The sequence below is a fragment of the Canis lupus genome, chromosome 24 (genome assembly GCF_011100685.1).
Source record: "Canis lupus familiaris isolate Mischka breed German Shepherd chromosome 24, alternate assembly UU_Cfam_GSD_1.0, whole genome shotgun sequence".
Taxonomy (NCBI): Eukaryota; Metazoa; Chordata; class Mammalia; order Carnivora; family Canidae; genus Canis; species Canis lupus.
In genome coordinates, this window is record NC_049245.1 from 27,950,834 (window position 1) to 27,974,380 (window position 23,547).

Genomic DNA, 23,547 nt, shown 5'->3' on the forward strand with positions numbered 1-23,547 from the left:
TGACATTAAATTTAAGTTCTTCCTAAGGAGAGAAATTAAACATGAAAGGAAATAAGATTTCATAAGGTAGGGGTGAGCCTTGGTAGGCCATACCATTGCAGTTTCTAAGATTCCCCTCTTCCTTGCCCCCAAGAGCCAATTTTCATCCCTTGGAAGCAGTGTCTCCCTGATAAGAATGTATGTTCTATATAGGAGTTTCTATCAGGTAGCAGTTGGAGAGAAGAGATTGAATCTTGGATCAGATTGTGGTTAGAAATGTAGATTTGAGATTTATCATATCTGTTCTGTGCTGAGAAGCAATAGAGAAAATCATAGAAATAATAAATTATGTAGAAACTTAAAATTTCTGAATATTAAAGAAAAAGCAAATAGTGAAAATATTTTTAGCATAGATGAGAAATTAAAAACTTTGTCACAGGATGAGTTCATTTAACATGCTTATAAAAAATACTAGTTTTCAAGTTGACAAATGGGCAAAGGAACAGAAAACTCACAAAAGAAGAAATATAGATAGCAATTGATCAACATACAGTAGAAGAAGGCGTGCCTTTTTGCCATAACATTGCCAGTAAGAACATGGTGAAACTGACACTCTCATGCACCGTTGATGGTTTTGTAAATTACACCACCTTTCGGGAACTTACTTACCAATACACTGTATTTCATTGGATCTAAGATGCCATCATTTTTTTTAAAACTTATGTTTTATTTACTTATTAAATATTTTATTTATTCATGAGCGACATACAGAGAGAGGCAGAGACATAGAGGGAGAAGCAGGCTCCTTGCAGAGAGCCCAGTGCGGGACTCAATCCCAGGACCCTGGGATCAGGACCTGAGCCAAAGAGACACTCAGCCACTGAGCCTCCAGGCGTCCCTAAGATGCCATCATTTGTAGGGCATGCCATTATTTTATGTACCACTAAGAAAAAAGTACTGCCAGTTACAATTACAAAATGCTGTCCTGATCTCAGTAAGTTAAAGGGGAAAAAAAGAGTGAGTCTTAGAATTGATGGAATGTAAAAAAAAAAAATAAAAAATTGATGGAATGTGGCATGTTGTAAGCCACATCCATGACATTATCCTTTGCATAATCATATAGAATGTATCCTTTGGAAATCATTTAATAAATGGTTGGGCTCTATCCTTGGAAGATGTTTACTGTAGCAATACAGACACCAATTAAAATGGGACATTCGAAAAATTGTGAAGAATTATGTGCTGTAGCTTCTAACCACAGAAATAACTTTGTGATGTACGTATGGGAGAAACATTAAGATTTTCTCCTAAAAAAGGAGTTTTGGGATCATTGGCCAGCCTATGGTGTACTCCCTTGGGTTCTGGTGCCCGGCTTTGGTCTTGTCACCTGTGGCCTGGGGAGTTGGGGCATCCCAAGGTAAAGGAACAATCCAGCATGGTTCTCACAACAGCTGTAGGTGGTGCCAATGCAGGCACCCAGCCCCGGGAGGCATGGGGCTGGGGCTGGTTCGGGGAGGTTTGCAAGGTGGCTCAAAGCAGTCTGGGGTGGGGCCTCAGAGCACAGGCCTGAGCACACAGAGCATTGGGGAGGCAAGGGGCTCACCCGTCACTCTGTTTGCTACCTTGTATAGGTGATCCAGATCCAGTCCTGAGGTGCATTGTTTCAGGATTCTTTGCAAATGCAGCACGGTTTCATTCTACTGGAGCTTATAGGTAACATACTTCATGGAGTCATTTGCTAAAAGGAGAAATCTTAAAGATGATCTCTACCCCATTAGAAAGCTGATGTGCTCAAAGAGTACAGAAATTAAATTAAATAAATTCTCTTTATCTCCTGCCTCCTTCCAAAGATGAGTTGAAGTTTACTACATAGCTTTCAGCATCATATCTTACTTGATGGACATGATTCTCAAATATTCAGCTCATCCCTATGTTGTAGAAGGATGATATAATTATAAGTCTGGAGGCTGGAAATATTTCCATTCTAATTACCAGAACAATAGAACTGGAAGAGACCTTTCTTGGAGAAACTACCCTGGCCTTCGGTAGTTCATTTTGTTTTTAGAGACCTGTGGGACTGAGGCCACTGCCTACCCGGTAGGTAGGTTGTGGCCACAATTGCTGTATTTGGATGTTGGCAAGTGTTTCTTCATGTGCTGCATGTGCCTCCTGCTACAGATCACAGCCCGTTTCTTCCAGTTCCACTTTCTGGACAGAAAATCACTGGTCACTAAAACCCTCCTAATAACCTCAGGACCTTGGCTCATTCTGGTCCACTTCACCTGAGCCTTTTAAACGTGCATCTGTTCTTTCATATGGGAGCAGTCCAAAGGCTTCCTCCCCAGCTTTTCTTTGCATTTTCTCCATATATTATTTTGTCATTAGCTTTTTCCCCTTAGAAAATACTATGTTCCTATTTTCTAAGGGGAAGTTGGCCACAGTGTTCCCTGTCCTGGATGCTGGGCTTTGTGAAGGAGTCCAGAGTTTCACTGAGCTTTCTTGTTCGCCTTTTGGCAGCCAGGTCTCTTACATCTAATATCCTGGTAGCTCTTTGAACCTCAGTGTAGCATTTTACCTTTACCTCTAGTATGTTCTGTTTGTTACTCCAGGCCAAGTATTCTAGCTCCTCAGGGCCATGACAGTGTTGCCCATCCTGAGCTCCCCCTCTCAAATGTTTATGGCAACTCTGGAGAGGCCTGTGAGGGTCTGCAGTGAGTCCTGTAATTTTGTTGTCCTTTTGATTCCCCCACTTGCCTCAAGGGTATATTAGCAAGCAGTTTGTACTAGCATTAAGAAAATTCTTTCACTAGAGTCCTTAAAAAAATATGGGCTACATGACAGGCTTCATGGTCTGCCAGTCCCTTTGAGGCAAAAGCTCCGTGTCGATCCGCTCAGGCCACCTGGTAGCACAGCAGGACCCTGGCGTGCTGGTTTTATCACAGAGCAGGAGATGAGCTCACTCATGGTGCTCGAAGCACTTCCCTGACACACAGGTCCCTGGCACCCACAGGAACATCCCATACTCAGGGTTTGGGCAGCAACATCCTAATCTGTTTATTATGCTCTCTTGTGATCTGATCTTACTGATAGTTGTGTGTTCGGTAATGAGTTTTTGAATTAAATTGAATCACATCTGAGTTGAAATTTGAAATGTTATCTCAGAGACATGGATCGTCCAATACTGAGCTTTCTTTTCCCTGTTATTTTGTCTCCCCATAGCCTTTATCTTTACTATTTAACTTTGTTTAATAGAAAATTTTTACAGAAGTAACTGTATATATTATTTCTATCCCTGAGGAAACTGTTTTGAAAGAGAACGTATGGAAGATAAACATGAACATGAGTATGAGCAGAGCAGTAAATTTTTCATGTTTTTTCCTAAATGGCGACATTCTGTTTTTCTCCTCTTTTCTGGATGACTTGTTCTTGACTTTTGGGGTGGCAGTGGGTGAGGGGTCCACCAGCACACTAGAGAAGATGGAGAGAATAGTTCTTTTGAGTGAAGTGCTACCCGCATGCATTTTTGGATAATAGGAGACACATCTGTGGGAGAGTATTTTAGACTGACTTCAGATAAAATTCTGTTTGCAAGGACTATCCGTGACGATCATGAATTACATATCCACCCTGCCTCGGTCCTCTACGCAGAGAAGCCGCCTCGCTGGTAAGCCACGACCTGCTTCTGAGCCTTGTAACTGCTCAGGAGGCAGGGCCTGCTTCTTGTTCACCCCCAGGCCTGGCTTGGCGCCTGGCATACATGTTTGTTGTCTTTGTTATGCTGAGTCATCTACGTAATTTCTGTTCTTATCAAAGATTTCCTAATGCACATGGTGATATTCCTCTACTCACTTATGTGTTCAGCAAACATTTATTTTCACCTCCATACTAGGTGCTAAACCTTGCACTGGACACAGTGATGTGGAGGCACATTGGGTTCCGGGCCACAGTCCTGATGGAGATGTAAATTCAGACAGCTTCCAGCAACTCAGGAGAAGGGACTGAGGGCCAGGGGAGTATAAAGCTTTGAAGTTGGCACCTCACATGCCAGGGAGAGTCAGGGCTGGCTTCATGGAGGAGGTGACACTTGCTTTGGGGCCTGCAAACAGAAGTTTTCAAGCAGAAAAGAATGTGAAGGGAATACAGATGGAGGTAGGAGCAGAGGCACAGCCACAGGAAGGTGAGAGAACCTGTCTGGGAAATGGGGAGTCACTGGTGCAGCGGGCCCGAGGCTACCCTAGGGTGGTAGGTAGGTGAGATTGGGTGAGTCTGGGACCATGCCTGTGAAGGAAGAAATGCGCACACAAGAGGAGGCATTTAGAACTTCTAATAGTACTTTAGTAGGTTAAGTTTTTTTGTCTGCCCAATTTGATAATAAGAGTGGAGCCTGTCTTCTGTAGGTCTTAAAATCTCATTTTTCTAGTAATTTTTTAATATTGTGTTTTGTAAAAATACTGTTCTCACAATGGACTGGAAATTTTAAAAAAACAAGAATTGATTCTTTACCACAGATAGGTGGAAAAGGCCTAGGAGAGAGAGGGCGCCTGGGGAGGGGAGATAATGGTGGAATGAAGGAGAGGGCAGAGAGATCTGCTGTAAGGTACTTGGCACCCTAGAGTAGTGGTTTCCAAAGTGTGGTTTCCAGGTAAAGCAAAAGCATCACTTGGAAGCCTGTTAGAAATGCAGATTTTCCAGCCATGCCCAGCCTTTCTGAATGAGAAACTGGGAATGGGGTCTACCAACCTGTTTTAACAACCGCTCCAGGTGGTTTTGATGGGTGGCAACATTTGAGACCCTTTTGCTGAGACCTAAGAATAAGACTTGGTCCTGTAACCAGTGCAGATCCAGAAACTGCTTAGCTGGAGTGAGACTTGGTTGGTCAGTTCTGGGTTTAGAAATGTTACCTGACATCCATCAGCATGCACGGTGAGTTAAAGAGGAAAGCAGGGGATCCCTGGGTGGCGCAGTGGTTTGGCGCCTGCCTTTGGCCCAGGGCGCGATCCTGGAGACCCAGGATCGAATCCCACATCGGGCTCCCGGTGCATGGAGCCTGCTTCTCCCTCTACCTGTGTCTTTGCCTCCCTCTTTCTCTCTGTAACTATCATAAATAAAAAAAAAAAAAAAAAAAAAAACAAAAAAAAAAAACTTTAAAGAGGAAAGCAGACCTTGGTTCTAGATCTTTTCCCAAGGGTTTGCTGACTTTGGGTTGACTAATTTGGGAGTTGCTTAATTTGGGAGACTTCTTTTTTCTGCTTCATTCTCAAGGATCCCTGAAGGGCAAAGAGAGCATGGCTGAACAGAGCCAGTCCTGAGGCAGCCCCATTACCTTAGGGTGGCAAAGGGAGCACTCTTCTCTTGCTTCTGCAGAGGCCCCCTCCCTTGCACTGACCTTCAGTAGCTGGTCATTTGTTGGCTTCAAGGAGCACATGGTGGCAGAGTGGCCGGGATGTGTATAGTTGTTAGGAAAGCCCTGAATCAGCACTTTAGATATCTCAGAAACGGGTATCTATCCAATACACAAACTCTAAAATCTGAGAATTTGAAATTATCTTCTGGTCTCTTTGGTGTCTTTTTACCTCAGCCTCAGGCAAGGCCCTCCTCCTTTTTTCCCATAAGTAGAGGTATAATTTATTTACAGTGAGAATATTGACAACTGAGTACACTTATGTAACCCACGTTCCAAATAAGATATATAATATTTCCATCTCTAAAAAGTTCCCTTGTGTCTCTTTACAGTTAATTTCCATCCCTTTTCAGAATCAGGCAAGCCAGCCTTTGCTTGTATTTCTACATTTTCTAATAAAGTCCGTGCTCTGTTGAGAGTTCCATACGTGCAGACTGAGAATCCAGAAAGGTCCTGCACTGCTAAAGGAGATGTTCTAGAAGTCCTGTCAGACTGGGTCTCCCCTCTAAGGTAACACACTCTTGGCTACTGCTCAGGTCGTGAGGCACAAGTGCATTTGTTCACTGTAGTCCCTGGCACACAGAGTAGGTACTGGGGAAAGGGGAAAGCTCACCAGCTCTGCTTGCTGTGGTTCTGGATTCTTACCATAAAGTATAGGAAATTCTTGTTTTCTCCTGGTTTCAGGGTTATCTACAATGAAGTTATACAGACCTCCAAGTATTACATGAGAGATGTGACTGCTATCGAATCCGCTTGGCTGTTGGAGCTGGCTCCACACTTCTATCAACAAGGAACGGTAGGAGTGAATAGAGACTATCTGTCAAAACCACCTCTTAGCTGCTTCTTCATATTTTTAAGTACAGACCAATTCTCCAGTTTCAAGCCCTAAATTTATTGCCGCCAATAGTGTGTGGAGTGGAAAGGCCACTTCCATATCCCTACCCCATTCTGTGTGAAAGCACTATAGCATTTGCTCATAGTGAAGTGCATTTAGAAACAAATCTCCAACTTACAAGACAAAAAGAATGTATTTTTGGCTTTTCCTCTCTCCCTCTGCTTTTCTTTCTTCAAAAGAAATTATATCACACTTTGGACCATGTTCACAAGGAGTGGCACAAATATTCTCTGATGAAGATTGCCTCACAAAGAACATAAAGAGGTGTGCAAGCTTACACCCAGGGTGGTTTGTGTAGTAGGTGGTGACGCTGAGCATTGGCATTCCTGTGTATACCCTTCTTCCATGGCAGGCTCATGGGCATGACCAGCAGGAGATGCAGTTTTGTTTTCTTTATTTTCACACACAAAAACTTGGTGTATTCATTGGAATGCCTGGGGAAGTCTATATATTCTTCTAACAAGATCTTTAATTGGTGCTTATATTTGGAAGGCTGGCAGGAAAACAGGTAAATCAGAGTTCAGAAGCTTCCATTGACTCATTCTGTTTGGTCTGCGTCATGTTTTTAATTGGAGTGTTCAGTGCAATCACATGTCATGCAATTATTGATATGGTTGGATTGAAGCCTGCCATCTTGCTGATTGTGTTCTGTAGTGTGAATTAGTTCTTTTTCTTTTTTTTTTTTTTTTACTGCTTATCCTCTTTGTTGCCCATTGCCTGAAAACAGTTGCTTTAGATACTTTGTTCAGTTATATTACTCTTTACCCTAGAAAACAAAGTCCAGACCTTTACTTCATCAGGGCTGTAACCAGACTGCAATGTTTTCAACCCCAAATTTGGATTGATGGATGCATTTAAAAATTGGGAGATTCTACAGTAAATAAGGGTTTCAGATTTCTCTTAAAAGAAATGGTAAGTCTGCCAGTGCAAGGGGTGCCTGTTGGCTCAGTTAAGCGCCTGCCTTCAGCTCAGGTCGTGATCTCAGGGTCCTGGGCTCGAGTCCCGCATCGGGCTCCCTTCTCAGTGAGGAGTCTGCTTCTCCCTCTCTCTTTGCTCTTCATCTCTGCCTGTGCTCTCTCTCTTGTTTTGTTCTCTCTCAAATAAGTAAAATCTTTAAAAAAAGAAAGTCAGTCTGCCACACTGGGCCTGCATTATTGCTTGGCAGCAATCAGCAGGGGCTGAGGGACGGCTGCTGGCTGTGAATAATGCTGTCCGGGTGCCACAGCCGTGTTTCACTTGTTTGCTTCACTTGTTTGACTCCTGCAAACATTTGACATGTGGCCCTGTAAATGGAAGGCTCTTCTCATCCCTCCAGTGTCAGGGGAAATTGTCTTTTTAAAACCTTCTTAAAGTATATAATTGTATCCAATCAAATGAAAACTATTTCAAGCCTCTACAGTTCTTCACATATCCTCATACCAATACTTCAGTTAGATATGAGATCAGCCGCAGGCACCTATAAAAATTCAGAGTATGTTGTCTGTGCTGTGTTGAAGGGCTGGAAGGGCTGACAAGAACACAAGTGAGAATGTCTTTCCCCTCACAACCCCTTGAGCGGAAAACAGCAGACTTCAGAAGTCCAGACAAGTGAGGAGAACTGCCAGCCAGAAACTGAGGAGAATAATACAGTTGGGTAGTGCTGGTGGTTCAAGTCGGGGGATGCGAGCATGAGAGGGGGTTAACCCAAAGTTGTCGTGGATCCATTCAGACTCTCAGAGAACAGAAGCTGAGTCATTTTCCCTTCTCAGTTCAAAATCTTAGTTCAGGCCCACCAAGTTAGAGCAGATAGTCCCAGAAGTTCGAAGACAATGACAATCCCAGATTTCTGCATTAGTCTCTTCTCTCCAAATACCTGTCATCCAGCTTATTGACTTACTCAGATCACTGCATAAGATCAGAGTATTTTTAGAGATGCCTGGATCTTACAAGTCATCTGCTGTCACAGTTTCACTGTATAGGCGAGGGCCCCAAAACCCCTCAAGAACTGTGGCCCCTTACCTAAAACAATCCAAAGGTACTTCTGTTCACTTGTGCAGAGTGAATGGATTTCCCCAAGAGCTGTAGAAGTCTCCAGTGGCTGCCCATGCATGATAGATGCTCCTTTGTCAAACACATGCCCCTGCCTACTGGCCTCAGAAGGTCCCTGCCTCTGCTCCTGGCACCTTTGGTAGCTTTCCATTGCTGTTTGCAGAATGTCACTCACCCTGTACAGAGGCCTGAAATGGTCCAGAGTCGGCTGTGTTTACATTCAGCATTCTTCTCAGAAATGAGCACCAAAAATGGTCGTGTGCATGGGCATGATGACATCAGCCCCATTCCCAAGCTAGGGCCACGAGTGTCTAACATTAGTTGGAGGGGTCCTCTTGGGTAAAGTGTGGGGAGGAAGGAGATGACAAATTCAGCAAGACCCCAGCTAGAGGGAACAGGGTGACCTGCTCAGAGGTTCTCCTTCCAGGCCCAAAGTGTTGTGTCCTGATTCTCAGAGGTGTCCTTGGGATCTAGGAAAAACCCTCTTAACCAGGGCCTTTGCAGGAACTGTACTTGTCCTTTTTTCAGTATGCGTGGTTGGAAAGAGACTTCTTGCTGCTCTATGGGACTTGTGTCCCATTCACTCCGTCAGCAGTACAGGTACTTCATGGTGTGTTCTGTCTCTAATTCAGCCCACGTTCTTCTAGGGCCCGTGTTTCCCCACCAGCAGTGGCCTTGCTGTCTCAGCCCACGTGGGTGTGCAGGTGTTGGGCACTGAGCCTGTTGGGGACCGGCAGTCAGGCCGGGAGTTCCTCATGTGAAAATCCTACTGTGTGTTAGGGTGACATAGAGAGATCCTTGATTCAAAGCTTCTGTTCACATACTCTGCACTAAATGCGTGTTTTAGGATTTCTAGCACTTCCACCCTTCATCTTAGGACGTGAAGTGTAATGGTATCCCTAAATCCTATTACCTGGTGCCTGTGGTTATGATGTTATGCATCGTGTGCTGTTCATACTGTTAGGGAGCTCTGTTTTCTGAAAGGAAAACGTGGTACTGGGAGGACACCTCCTGGGTGTCTCTCCTGCACATGTGCTTGACAGGGGAGTCTGTGAGGGCAGCGCCCCGAGCACATGTACCTGCATGTGGAGATGTGTGCTGGGATGCTGGGTCCCCTTGTCCCGATGGAGAGGCTACCTTTCCTTGACCATTCACAAGAAATTCATGGAAACGTGAGGTGATGTCCAGCCCAAGCCCCAGTCCCTTGAGCACAGGGTTTGGCTGTGGTGCTGTCCTGGGGCCTGGGGTGCAGGGAAAGCATGTCCCATTGCCACCTTCCCGCAGGGCCCTACGTGACCAGGGTTGGCTGTGGCGGGCTGGGGCCTGGGCTGCTGGACCTTACTGAAGGGCCATTGCTTTGGTCAGTCACTCTGGCTCTCTCCCACCACACTGCTTATTGAGGGGCACAGCATCTCCCCAGAGTGTGGGAACCAGAGAGCAGCGCTGGTTGGGTCGTTTATGTGAGGGTTATGTTGAAGTCCAGTCTCTCTGCTGAGTGACCCCTAACTCTGATGGCTTCTCTTCTCTTGCAGCACCTGTCCCTCAAAGCCAAAAGGGCCAAGGTCCAGGACCAGTGAGCAGAGCTCGGCCACCACCGCAGGGGGCTTGGCGCCCTCTCCTCCATGCTGCGGGTCCCCGGCCCTGGGTGGTGAGCTGGCCTCGGCTCACGTGGAATCTTTGTGGCTCTGAAGTGGGCCATAGCCCGTTCATCAGCCCCTTCCTTCCTGCTCCCCTTGGCATCTGCATTCCTTGCTGGGATCCCGGGGGAGTTTGTGCATGGGCAGGCATCCTGCTGCGCTGCACCCAGGCGGAGCGGCTCACTCAGCACCCCCGCTGACCCAGCATGCCACTTCCAGCAGGCACACGGTTCTGGCCCAGCTTCATGGGGCACGTGGAGGATAGCCAGCCACTGCAGGCTGAAGCGCTGTGCAGGCTGGACGGGGCGGGGGGTGCCGGGCAGGCTCTGCTTTCCCTGGCGAGGCCACAGCTGCACTGACCAGTAAAGTCTGCTGCCGGCTGTGAACAGGCGCGTGTCTGAGGACGGATGAGACCAGGCTGCGGTTTCTGCCAGAATCACTGAGGGGCATGTGTGGCGGGCACAGGGGCTCCCAAACCAAGCAGCTTCTGTTTTCCCTCTGCACCGTGACCTTGTGTGTCTGTGGCAGGAGACTTTGCAAGGCTTGGTGACCGACAGGACTCGTGTGCACTGCTCTTTGTTAGCAAAGGGTTTCTGTCTCTTGCAGCGGGGCTTGGCTTTCTCTTCACATTGACACCACATCCTGATGCCATGAGCTGAGCACTAGTGAGTTCGCCAGCTCACACCCTGGCCAGAACCCTCTGTCACAGGAATTCACAACAGTTAGAGGCTCTAAGCTTCTGTAGCTCAGGAACATAACTTGTATATTTGTTTTTTTGTTTCTTTGTGTGGGTTCGGTGAGAACCTGGGGCGGCCCTCCCAGCAGGCTCTGGTTCTACTGTCGCCCCAGGGTGGCTTTGCTGGGATGATGTTTGCGTTTCAACACAGGACCGATGCAGGTTTTCCTCTTACTGTTTCAATGACTTTTATTTTAAAAACACGTAGCTTGAAATTTTATTTTTGTACTGATCTTAGTTTGGATGTGCCACTTTGGCACCAAACATGTATGTCATTTTTATTTCCATTTTGTAAACATGTAAATAATAGTGATAACTTGTTAATAATAGTAAACCTTTGTACCTCAAGTAAATGTGTTCCCTCCCTACTTGTGGTATTCGTGGTCTGTATTTTTGTTTTGTTTTGTTTTTATTTATTCATGAGGGACACAGAGAGAGAGAGACAGAGACACAGGCAGAGGGAGAAGCAGGCTCCATGCAGGGAGCCCGACGTGGGACTCGATCCCGGGTCTCCAGGATCACACCCTGGGCCTACGGCAGGCACTAAACCGCTGAGCCATCTGGGCTGCCCTGTGGTCTATATTTTAAGATGGTCCAGTGGATTCTTCTGAGGGAGGCCTGGACTTGATGCCCCAGAGGTACAGTGGCTTTTGAGGTTCCGTGGACACAAGGAGCCTCATCAAGCAAGATCACTGCGACCATACGCCCTCTAGACTCATGAGAGTAAATGGTGGGAAACATCACCCACCATTTAAATAAAGTTTAAATAAAGTCCAAAAGCGGTGCTACTTTTTGCCAGTTTCTGATTGGGATCTTTCCATAGAAAAGTCAAACATTTATTTTTGTGAAGTCTGAATTTAGGACCATGGCTAACGGTGATAAGCTGCTGTAGGAGTGGGAGGAGGAAAGGCTTACAGGACCCGCACCCTCTGGGCTGAGACTGGAGATCCAAAGTGGGAGAGCAAACAAGTGGTGACGGGCGAAGGGGGTGTGCACAGACTGAAGGGAGCATGGGGTCACTGGCCGCCTCTGCCTGAGTGCCTGGCTCCAAGCCTCTGCCCCTGGAGCCTCCACCTCTTGCAGGGCAGCCATTCAGGGTGGAGAGGGGCCCTCACTGTGGGAGGCAGCAGCCACAGAGGCCCGGCCCGGCCGAAGGTCCCCTTCCCGCATCTACAAGCACGCAGCCTTGCTAGTTGGTCGTGCCCCCGCCGGCTTCAGAGAGCTGGGACCGCGGCCAGCACGGCCGGACTGCCAGGCAGCCCAGGACTGTCCCTGCTCCACGTAGCTCCACGCAAGCCAGTTTCCTCAGGCCCACATCAGGCTTTCAGGTGTTTTTGTTGACATTCCCAATAGCATTGCAGTGTCTTTGACACCAGGTGCTGAGGTGAGGGGGTGGAGGGGAGTTTGTGCTGGAAGCAGGGTGGAGGTGGTGGTGACCTGTAGGGCCGAGCTAGAGCTGCTCTGCTGGTAGCTCTTTCCTGGAGCCGTCTCCCCGAGGGTGGGCCGGTGCTGCTTGCTGACTTGGTCAGTCAGCAAACGCTTGGGCCCCGGGGCTGTGGGCTGGTGGCAAGTGACTGTGCTGGCAGACGAGAGCCACCCAGTGGGAGGCACCGTGGAGGCCAGGGTGGCGGAGGCCAGGGTGGCATCTAGAAGAGGCTTCCCCACAAGACCCTTTCCTGGTGAATATGGATTGTGCTCATATTCCACCCTGCAACGTCCCCACTGAATGTTTCACTTTGGCTGCGAACTTGGGATGCACGGGCCCCAGCTCTGCGCTCCAGCGTACGGCTGTCAGATGTCAGCATAGCCTGTGACCTTCCCCATGGTGGGTCGGGTGCCGCCATTCAGTCTGGGGTCCCCTGGCCATCTAGTCCGTACTCAGCTGCGCTTTGCAGGACCCGGTGCCGACGGGCTGGTCAGTGACATCGTGGGGTCACGTGGCGGTGTTTTCCTGACTGCCCTTCCAACATGGGGAACATGCAGTAGTGCACGTTTCTGAAAGCTTAAGTTAGTCTGTAAAAGTCTTTCCCTTAGTCTTTTGCGTGTGTGCCAAATGTTTTTCTTTTGGAAAATGGTGGTGATAATTAGATGGTACTTTGGAAATGTTTTCCTTGGAAAAATAAAGTTCCAACAATCTTACATCAGCCTCCCCATTAAAAGATAATTCAAGACAAAAATGGAAACTGGTTGAAGAGATCCCCAAGGCCGGGGCCCCTCGGGTTATGGGCCACGCAGACCGTAGGCCTGCTGGCGACGTCGGCATCCAGCAGCGCAGCCCTAGGGGAGTGCCTCTGCCTTGCCAAGCTGCTGACTTTCTCGTGAACTTTGCAGCAGCTGGGAGACTACCTGTCTTTACATAATTGGAAAGATTCAAGTTAGCGGGTCTCAGCCTCCACATCCCTTACCTCACCTTCAGATAAGATCAGATATTTTCCACGCTCCAGTGACTCATCTGGATTTTTCCTTAGCCTTCCGACTCGTGCTGCAACAGGATGGTGGAACTCTGGATTCCCTGTCCATTTAATCTTGCTGTCATTGAACCTGGAAGTGGCCAATGCCAAGAGTACACAAGGAACTCCTACAAATCAACATTTCACATGCAGCTGGCCACTTTGGGTGAGCAGCTGGAGGGTGTGCATGACAGGGCTTGTCCCGGGTCCCCTGGATCATTGCTCCCTCTGGCAAACCAGCATGACGTTCCACTATCTGGTGAATCACAGAGCTGTTACCCTGTGCACTCCTGGGTGGTACCAAGCTTGTCCACACAGGCTGTCTCCTTGCTGGCAGAAGAGGTCCCAGTGCAGCCTTGGGGGCTGTGTGGCCTCGGCACCCCCCTGGCTTCTACTGAAAGCAGTGAGCAGGCCGGGGAGGCCGGGGCGTTCACGAGGGAGTCGGTGTGGTGACCGGGGCCCAGTGGTGGTGCCCCAGAATCTCCAGAGCCGGGCAAAGGCCCAGCACAGCTGCCCCCAGGGCTTGTCTGCTGACCTTGGCTTGGACAGCGGCTCTGAATACAGAAGAGGTCCGGGCCAGGCTCCTCAGTGGCCCCAGACTCATGGGACAAACACATGATCTAAAAGTAGCTCAGGCTCCTGCCTCCTGCTGCCTCACCTCTGGGCTCCAAGGGCCCTGATGGCAGGATTGGCCAAGGACTTACCGATCGGCCTTCAGCGGGCTTATTTTAGCCTTTTCTTTCCTTCCCACTTCTTTCTGTTTTGAAGTACAGTGAGGTCTGCTTAGTATCTGCTGTTACTGCGTTTACTCTTATCTCTTACTGCTTTGTTTCCACTTGTGCATGTGCTTTGTCCTTTTAATCTTCACCTCTCTGACTTCTGCATCTTTTTCCCCTTTTTACCATGAAATTGGAAAAAGAATACAGACGTGTTGGAACTGCTTCATTTTTATACTCCTTTTTGTTTTTTTTTAAGAATTGTTTTTACCTTAACCTTGATTTTAGCTTCTTGATCTTTTTTATGCTTTGCTGATTTGTTTCTAGCTTTTATTTTGTACTTTTAGGTACAAAAAGAAACCTCAGTTAAGTTTTTGTTTTTGTTCTGTCAATATTTTCTTCCATTATTTTTCTCGTTTTAATATTATTAGTTTTAAACTCACCCAGACAATTTGCTTTCCATTTCATTTCCTCTCTGTTACCCACCTTCTTTTATATCTTAGTCTGTTTAATTTGTTTTCATGGTTGGCAAGAGGCCTAACTGTAGGTGTGAGAGCTGAGAGAAGATGTTTGCAGTGGTTGAAACCAGAAAAGGATGAACTGCCAAGAGTACACCAGGAACTTGTACAAATCAACAATAAAAAGACAACCCCAATAGAAAAATTGGGTAAAGGGATTGAGCAGTTTATAGAAGCAGACCCCAAAGTCTACCAAGCCTGTGAAGAGATGTTCAAACTCAATCATCAGAGGAACAAAAACTAAGCAAGTAGGTAGCTTTTTGTACCCCTCAGATTAGCAAAAAGTGCAAAGGTGGGTAATGCCGAGTGTCGGCAGAGATGCGGGGACCACATTGCAGTGTTGGTGTGGCCGTCGTGGAGAACCAGCAGGCACAGCTCATTAAGTGAAGTCTGTGCATGCCCCACAGTCCAGAAATTATACGTCTGGGTAAACGTTCCCAACACAGTGATTGCCCGGGTGCATAAGCAGGCATGTGTAAGGATGCTCACTGCAGGGTGAATGTGGTGGGAGGGGTGGTAGTGATGGAGGAGATTGGGGTGGGGTGGGGCCCGGGGGAGGGATGAGTCATGTTCCTCACCAGGAGAATGGGAGAATGTTCTGGGAAAAGTCAGTGGCAAGCACTGACTACAGGGTACTACAGAGCAGTTTCAAGCTGCAGACAACACACAAACATGGACCTTAACAATAGCTGAGTGAACAAAGCAAGAAATAGATGCGACAGCATCATTTACAGACACTAAAAATAACGTGCACAGGAAACAATACAATGTTTGCAAAAATGTACAGATGTGCATTAAAAGGGGAGGATTAACAAGCCCAAAAGGCTTGTTGGGGGAGGATAGATAGGAGTGAGGAATGAGGGTGAAAGAAAATTAACAAATGAGACAGGACAGGATGGAGGAAGGAGCCTCAGGTGTTCATCTTCCAGAGACCTGGATCTGAGGGCATTTATCCTCAGGTTTCAAGGTCTGAGGCAGGTTTACCTGTGGCCCAGATAGGCAGGGGTTATGTGAGGTTGGCCACACCTAAGTGTATTCCTAGTGAACCTGCTGTGGGACTCCGAGCTCCTGTCCGTGCAGGAGTCGCTTCTGTCCTGAATGGCGACACTCTGACGAACCCCATGGAAGGTCCTGATGTTCACATTCCCCGTCGCAGCGCGTTTGTACCGAGATATCCGTTCTCATTGTGATGACCTACTCTGCATGTCCCACGGTGGAACTGACTGGCAACGTGAAGACCAGCATCAGCAATAGGCCTTGTGTGACCACCAAGGGGTGAGAAGCATGTAGCCTCAGCCTCGTGGTCCCTTTTAGTATGAATGAATTTTCTGGAGAAGTCCTCCCCAGACTTAGGCAGAGACAGAGTGCTGGAATGGGGATGGTAGCTCGTGTGATTTATCTGGACAAAGTTCATCCGTGTCTCCGAGACAGGAACTCGTCGGACAGATTACATCATTGTGAGGCCTTCCTGCTGGTCAGCATCCTTAAGATGAAATTTATGCTTTCAACCCACAGGGACTGTCGTCCCTCCATTGCAGCTCTTGACACTCTGCTTCCAGAGCCTTCGTACTCTCAGAGCTGGCCTGGATCATTATGAGGCTAAAACGAGCAGGGTATGCCAAGGCTTCTTGTCTCCTGACCGTTGGCTTCCTTGTCACTTAGAACCAGTTTAATTAGTGCTGGTGTCTGGTTTTCCAAGAATTGCCTTGTGGAGGGGTGGGGGGTGGGGGCGGAAATCTGGGCCAGGTTAGGGAGGCAACATGCAAATTGGAAGAGGCCACCAGGGATCTTATTAAATTTAAGTCTCACTCTAAACTTTTTATTGCTTGAGGAAAGGGTGTTATAAATCATCCTAGCCTGGGCTGCAGACTCAGAAGGAGGGCAGATTCTGGAACAGTTAGCTGTCCCAGTGGTGAGCGGGGTCATGAAAACCCAGCTTCTAGGGAAACAGGGCGGGTTTCCTGCTCCCAGATTTATAAATCAAGGTCAGCTCCCCTGAACTGTGACGATGCCTGGCCCAGTTCTGAGTGGGTCCAGATGGAGTAAAATTTTTACATTTGATTTTTGCCAATTGATTAGTGCATCATTCCAGCCAGAACTGGGATTAAAGACCCCCGCATCCCAGTGCCCTCTCCTGGCTGCTCTCCTGCTTCCCAAACAGGTGAGACTCTGACAGCCCCTGGGTGTGGGCTTGCAGGCCACAAGGACACACACCAGTGACAGCACCACTGGATGTCTCCCAGGTGGTGGAGGCAAGAGCATTGAAATCTGAGTCACAAGACCTGGATTTAAAAAGCAGCGACCAAAGCCCTTTATTGAGGTATAATTTATATATGATGGAGGCATTCATTTTAATTAGATAATTCAATGAATTTTGACAGATATACCACAGATGACTGCCTTAGTCTGGTATAAAACATTTCCATCCAAAACTTTCCTCATGATCTATGATCTTGCATTGTCAACTTTACCCCTGCTGCAGCCCCCAGCCTCACTATTCTGCTTTCTACGAATACAAGGTACTACGAATTACCTTTGCTTTTTCTAGAATTTCGTATCAATGGAGTCATTTGCATCTGGAGAAGACCAGGTTTGAGCCCCAGTGCCACAAAAAGAGAGTGATGGGAACCTTGGCAAGATGCAGTTCCTGTCTTTGCCTCAGTTTCCTTGTCTGTAAATCGAGTATAACAATAACTTGGAGCATTCACTCAATCACGTGTGCGCCGTTGCCAAGGCTGGCCCCAAGGTGGTGGTGGGCCCGGAGCCACTTCAGTCCCATTGTGTCCCAGAGTCCCCCTGCTGCCTCATGCTGCCACACCTATCCTAGCCTCTCCTGATCTCAGATCCTGCACTGACTTACAAAAGACACCCAGGAAGACTGGGATGAAGTGATGAGCTCCCACGCCTACCCCCAGATGGGCAGAGGCAGCCAGAGCCTGAGCAGAGGGCAGGGATATGTCTGGAGGTGTCCATAGAGGCCTGACCTGGGGTGCCCCTGGCCTTAGGGACACTGAGGCTCCCCTAGGAGAGAGTAGGCAAAGGCATGAGGGGCTGCAGGATATTCCAGGTGAATGGTGACACCAGGGACAGAACCACACACTCACTCAGATCTACCCAGAAGCAAACCTAGTGGACACCCCCGGGCCCTACATGGTAAGACACACACATCCTACACACCCAAAAAAACTTTCAGATCAGAGAACTGCACACACACAGGCATAACCCAATGTTCAAATATGTATTGATCATCTTCTGTGTCCCAGGCTCCAGGAGATGCAGTCCTGAACACAGCCAAGCCCCTGCTCCCCTGAAGCTCACGTTGCTGGGAGATGATCCCTTATTTAGGCTGCACCCCATCCTCAGCCGGCGTATGGAGGGTCCTCAGTGTGGCCCTGGATCCGTCAGGTGGATCGAGTCGTCTTCTGCGCAGCTTCTGAGGCTGCAGAATGGGGCTGCACCGCCCTCTGCTGGCCATATAGTGGCAGTGACTCCCCAGATGGGGCGGTCCCGCCTGGCTCCTTGCTGAGGGGCAGGGTGCTTTGGTCCTTTGCTCCTGGCAACCTGGCGTAGTAACAACTATGGGGGGGGGGGGGGGGCTGTGTGTGTGTGTGTGAAGACCTCTTCCCCTGTGCCCTGAGCTCCTTGTTATTTCCTGCCTTCCCCACCCCCCTTCCCTGCAATACTGTGGCCAGGGCACAGGGGTGCAAGACCACCGGGTTCTGGGGCACCCAAACAGCCCGGGTTCAGTCACTCTCTGCTGACCAAATCCAAAGGCAGAGAAATGAGTGGTAGTGAAACAAGAAAGAAACTTATTTCAGTGAAGCCAAAGATTGTCTCCGAAGCGCTGAAAATACATTCAGGTTTATATAAGGAAAATGTGGGACAAATGTCTGTGGGTATGTGCAGGTGGGCAGTGAAGGTCAGACCCATCATTGTCTTGGGGTCAGTCCCGCAGGGTGTTGCTGGTTCTGGGCAGTTCTTACTGCTTGAGGAGGTCATTTGGTTCCCATTAGGGGATGCTTTGCCTTCAGGGTCTTTTGCCTGAGTTAAAAGATAAGCTAGAAAGGAGAACTTCATCAGAAAGTTTGAGGTCAAAATGAAGGTAGTTGGAGTCCTCTTTCAGTACCTGGATTTGAAGAGATCCAAATCATGAAGGTGTCTGAGCTGTCTCCTGCAGCACCCCCGTCCCATGGCACCATCCTCACGGCCCCCAGCTCTAGCAGATGGTTCAGGGAATCCTTCCTCAGCCATCTTCCGTCCAGCAGGATGGAGGGACCCACATCCAGCTGAAGAAGGCCAAGTACCTGCGGCCTGATGCTGGGGAGGCCCGCCAGTAGGTCTAGGCTCCAGCCGATAGCCCAGTGGAGCCCAGCCTCAGCCATCACAGTCCGGGACAAGGATGCACGTGACGATGTATGTCATCTTGAAGCCTCCAGCCTGAAATTGTCCAGGACCCAACCGTCCGAATCATCTGAGCTCAGCTGAGGCCCCAGACATCCTGGGGCAGAGACAAGCCATCCCCCTTGTGCCCTTGTACAGATTCCTGGCCCACAGGATCTGGGGGGCATTCTCTTGCCACCGAGTTTCAGGGTGGATTGTTCCGCAGCACCATGCCAGTCTACCACACGACAGGCTGCATGGGCTTCTGAAGCCTGATCTGGAAATGGAACCCACCTTGGTAATGCTGTTTCCTTGGAAGAATGGCCCCCTCCGCCTTTTCTAGCTAACCATCCTGGGGGCCTGGGGGCCTCCATCCCCTGTGATTCCTCAGGGGGTCCGTGACACTCACCTGGTCTCTCCATGTTCTGTCATTTTTGGACCTGCCAGACCTGTTTATTCTAAAGGGAAAGCAATGTTTTATGCAACAACCATTTTGCCTGCAGGGTCCGGAGCGGAGGAGCTGACACACTGGGACTTGGCATTGCACAAAGTGTCAGGCACATGGGGTGGGGTTGGAAGTGGACCCCCGGGGAAGGGAACGTCAAGGACGACGTTTCGGGGACACTGAGGCTCAAAAGGCCACGGCCTTGCCCAAGGAGGATGCAGCTGGTTGGGCCCACACCCCAGGCCTGCCTGGGTGCTCGGGGAGCCGAGTCCCTGCAGGAGGTCCAGGAGGGCACTGTCACTGGGAGCCCCCGGTGCAGGCAGAGGCGGCGCTGAGCGCGGCAGCCGGCAGGGGGCGCCGGCGCTCTGCGTTTGTGCCTCCAGGACAAACCTGTCCAGCCTTGGGTCCTGCGTGCACCTGGTGCCCAGAGCCCCCCAGACCCATGTCCCCTCTGTCCCCCCTGCCCCCACACCCTGCGCACGCTCGCTCTCCACCAGGCCCCCAGCTGGGCCTGGCCCGAGCGCCCTGGAATGCAAGGAGCCTCCCTGCACCGCCCATGTCAGCCCTGGCCTCTGCCCACTGTGCTCAGGCCTCCGTCTGACCCACCAGGTCCTTCAATCCTGACCACCTCCTGGAGGAAGGCATGAGTCTCCCCAGTTTGCAGGTCTGGTATATGATAATAATAATAACAACAGAAATGAAATGATGCCAGCTCAACTTTATGGAGCTCTAATTACGGACTTGGCTGCTCAGGGACTTTCAGGGCAGAGTCAGAGCAGGCAGGGGAGGCACGTAGAGCCAGCCCCCGGAAGTGGCCACCCTCCTAGCCCCCTGCTCTACCATCAGGGACCTTGCAGGCCTGAGGCGGGAGGAAGAGAAGATGTGCCAGAGTAAATCTGAGCGGCCAGAAGGGTGTCCAAAGCATGAGGCCGCCTTATATCTGCATTTCCGTCCATTGCAACCATCCTTCCCACGGCCTTGAGTGGCCACGATGCCTAGCTCACCGCCCAGGAACAGGAGGACTAGCACCTACCAGGACGCATTGCCCCAGGTGACAGCGCTCAGAGCTACAGCCTGATCCAGGAGCTGTGTCCATCTCTACCGGGGCCGTGAGGTTGAGACCATGGTCACAGCTTGCCCCCATCCCGGTCCAGGCTCCGGGCTACTGGAGAGCAGCCAGTGGGGTGCTCCACATGGTGGGAAAGTACTTCTCTGGCATAAGGTAGTGTGGCCTGGTGGTTAAGTGCCTGGTTTCAGAGCCACAAGGGCCCGAGTTCAACTCCTGTTGTCACCAACCTGCCAGCCGTGGGCCTTGGGCATGATTTTTCAAACCCCTGCCTCAGTTTCCTTGTCTTTAAAATGATGATGATAATAATAGTGTACTGTATCTGTGTTAATCAGGCTATTTATTTTTTGGGTTTTATGATGCTTTGACATCCTGGAGCTTTGCAGGCCTGGTAGGGACTGTCCCTCCCAGCACTTGCCAATTTCTAGAGATAGTAGGCAGTTTGCCTGGAGCATGCCTTTCATATGCAAACAGACCAACCAGAGCCCATACCCCAGCCTTCAGCCTTTTTCTGAAACGCAAACGAGTGTGGTCCGGCTCCACATCAGCCCAGGGCCAGCACAGGTGCCGCCCAGCTAGGGGCAGCCCTGATAGTCTGCAGCCTGCAAAGTTATTCAGACTGACCAGTCCTAAACTGCCGACCTTGCCTTGCCCATTCCTTCCTGTGAAAACCACAACAAATCCTCTGGTCCAGGCTCCCCCCTGGTGCCCGCTTGCCGAGGCCTCTGCTCTTCTCCAGGGGGCCCTCCCTGGTGTCCCTAGCTCCTTGCTCTTCCCAATTGTCAGTAAAAGTCTCTTTTTTCAAGACCGTTGTCATCTTACTCTACTCGATTACAACAAAATCCCAAGTACATTTTAGAACAATGGCGTGAGTTTGTTGCAGGAATCAGATGACTTAACTTTTCTGAAGTGCTTACAACGTGACTGTTTAGCTGTTAAACAAGGAGTACCCGTAATGAGGACATCTCCTCTGTGCGGTTGGTACCAACGGCCTCCCTCTGGGTGACTCTGAGCACGCATGCATCGTGAGAAGCAGCCAGTGCCAGGTGCCTGGGACAAGGTCAGCCAAGTGCTCCCGTGCTTGGCAGGAGCGCTGAACGTCCAAGCTGCCTGTGAGTGCCAGGCAAGGAGGGCTCTAGAAGCCACCAGGGGAGACTGCCCCCCAACCCCTGCCATTTGGCTGCAGGGACTAAATCCCCAATCAGGGTCTCTGGCAATACCTCCCACCCCTGCCCTCCTGTCCCCCCACCCCTGAGAGCCCTCAGCTCAAGTGGGGAGATTGTCCATTGATTATTACGTCTAATGATAATACAAAGTGCTTCCAGTGACCAGGCACTGTGTTGTTAGCACTTTGTATCCATTCTCAAACTTTTTAGCCTCAGGAGCTCCTTATACTCTTAAACATTACTGAGGATCTCAGAATTCTTGCTACTGTGGGTCATATGTACCGTGTGAAGAGTTAAAACTGAGAAACGGGGATCCCTGGGTGGCGCAGCGGATTGGCGCCTGCCTTTGGCCCAGGGCGCGATCCTGGAGACCCGGGATCGAATCCCACATCGGGCTCCCGGTGCATGGAGCCTGCTTCTCCCTCTGCCTATGTCTCTGCCTCTCTCTCTTTCTCTCTCTGTGACTATCATAAATAAATAAAAATTAAAAAAAAAAAAAATAAATAAAATAAAACTGAGAAACGATAACCATATTGGTTTATAATTTATTTAAAATCACAATAATAAATGCATTACATGTTAACATAAACATCTTACAGAAAATAACTACATTTCCTAACACAAAAAATGTAGGGAGAAGGCAGTGTGGCATTGTTTCACATTTTTGCAAATCTCTATCACGTCAGGCTTCATAGAAAACAGCTGCGTTTTCCTAGCTGCGTTTGCATTCAAGTTTTTGAGATCTCACATGTCATGTAGTCCATGGATCACTCCACTGAGTGTTAAAAAAAAATCTTTCACTGAGAGCAAAAATGACAAATAGCATCTTCATATTATTATGAACATATATGAGCATTATTATGAACATATTATTATGAGCATATTATTCATTATTATGAAGTTTTTTTTTATTTTTTATTTTTTATTATGAAGTTTTAATGGTAATGGACACTCGGGGAGGGTCTCAGGGAACTGCAGAAGTCCCCAGATCATACTTTGGAAACTGCTGCCTTATATACTCCCTGAGTAGGTTCTCATATGGCCCAGCTTTCCAAGTGATGCACCGAGGCCCAGGGGGTTGAAGGGACTTGCCCAAGGTCATGCAGCGGGGGTTCAAAGTCGGGCCACCTGGAGAAGGGGGTGGTTACTGAGAAAGGACCTCAGCGTTGGTGTCCGTGGCCCTAGCGCTCAGCCCTGAGAGTCAGGGTAGGGGCTGGACACAGACAGAGACAGGCAGGCTGAGCCGGCGGGAAGGAGAGTGGGGTCTGTAGTGGGGGGGCTGGGAAGGGGCCCCGGGGGGGATCAGTTAGTCACCAAGTGGTCCCGGTGACAGGGCTGGAGATGGCAGCTGGCGGCGGATGCAGCCTCCGGCTAGAAAATCAATAGGCGATCAGCGGTCCAGGGGCACCGCTGTTCATCAGGTGCGTGGAGACGCAGGCACGGGGGTGGGGGGCCCGGAGGAAATATCACTGACCCCCGGCAGGATTGATCAAACAGCCAGACACCCAAGGCCAAACTCACTAATAAAGTGAGACGTTCAGCTAAGCCAGGCGACTGCTGGCTGAAGGTCTTAAAAAAACCGCTTAGCTGGGGACTTCTTGCTAAACTGTCTTTGTTTCTTGAGGCCAGTGGGAGGGAGGGCTGGCTGGGGCGAGGCCTGGCTTGGCTGCTGTTTGGCCAGCGTTTCTTGACCCGACTGCTGGTCTGGTCAGTGGAACCCGGGAGCCCACGGGGCGTGTGTGCGTGTGAGTGTGTGTCTGGGCGTGTGCACTCGCTGCAGCTCACACTGTTTACCCACAACCTGTGTGTGGGCACATGCGCACACACTACAGCCAGCATGGCAAGCACATCCCATGGTCATGCGACACGCATGCACACATGTGGATTTGCACATGGATGCAAAAATGTGCCTTGCATGTGTGCCTCCGTGTGCTCGGACTACAGCTCACACCACTTGCATTTGGGGGAGGAGCATGTGTGCTTGTGGGTTAAACTCTTCATTTTTTCCTCGAACATCACCACTTCCTCTGCCTGTAGCTCCAAAGATGCAACACTTGTAATGACAGTCATGGTTATTACGGGGCGAGGGGAGGGGCAAGTGGGGATTGGGAAATTGTATCTGAAAGGCTG

General features: G+C 49.3%; 1 protein-coding gene across 4 annotated transcripts in view; it reads left to right on the forward strand.

Annotated features, from left to right (window-relative positions):
• The window catches only part of DHX35 (DEAH-box helicase 35), a 65,860-nt gene extending 54,816 nt beyond the window's left edge, over positions 1–11,044 (forward strand). For 3 of the 4 annotated variants that reach the window (XM_038572313.1, XM_038572314.1, XM_038572315.1), the window contains 4 exons: positions 1,611–1,692; positions 3,572–3,643; positions 6,065–6,176; positions 9,836–11,044. In XM_038572313.1, coding sequence (XP_038428241.1) covers positions 1,611–1,692; positions 3,572–3,643; positions 6,065–6,176; positions 9,836–9,880 — 311 coding nt within the window. In that variant the 3' untranslated portion in view covers positions 9,881–11,044. Of the gene's footprint in view, positions 1–1,610; positions 1,693–3,571; positions 3,644–5,733; positions 5,891–6,064; positions 6,177–9,835 lie in introns of all 4 variants that reach the window. The other variant, XR_005377845.1, reaches the window with a different exon arrangement.
• The last annotated feature ends 12,503 nt before the right edge of the window (positions 11,045–23,547 follow it).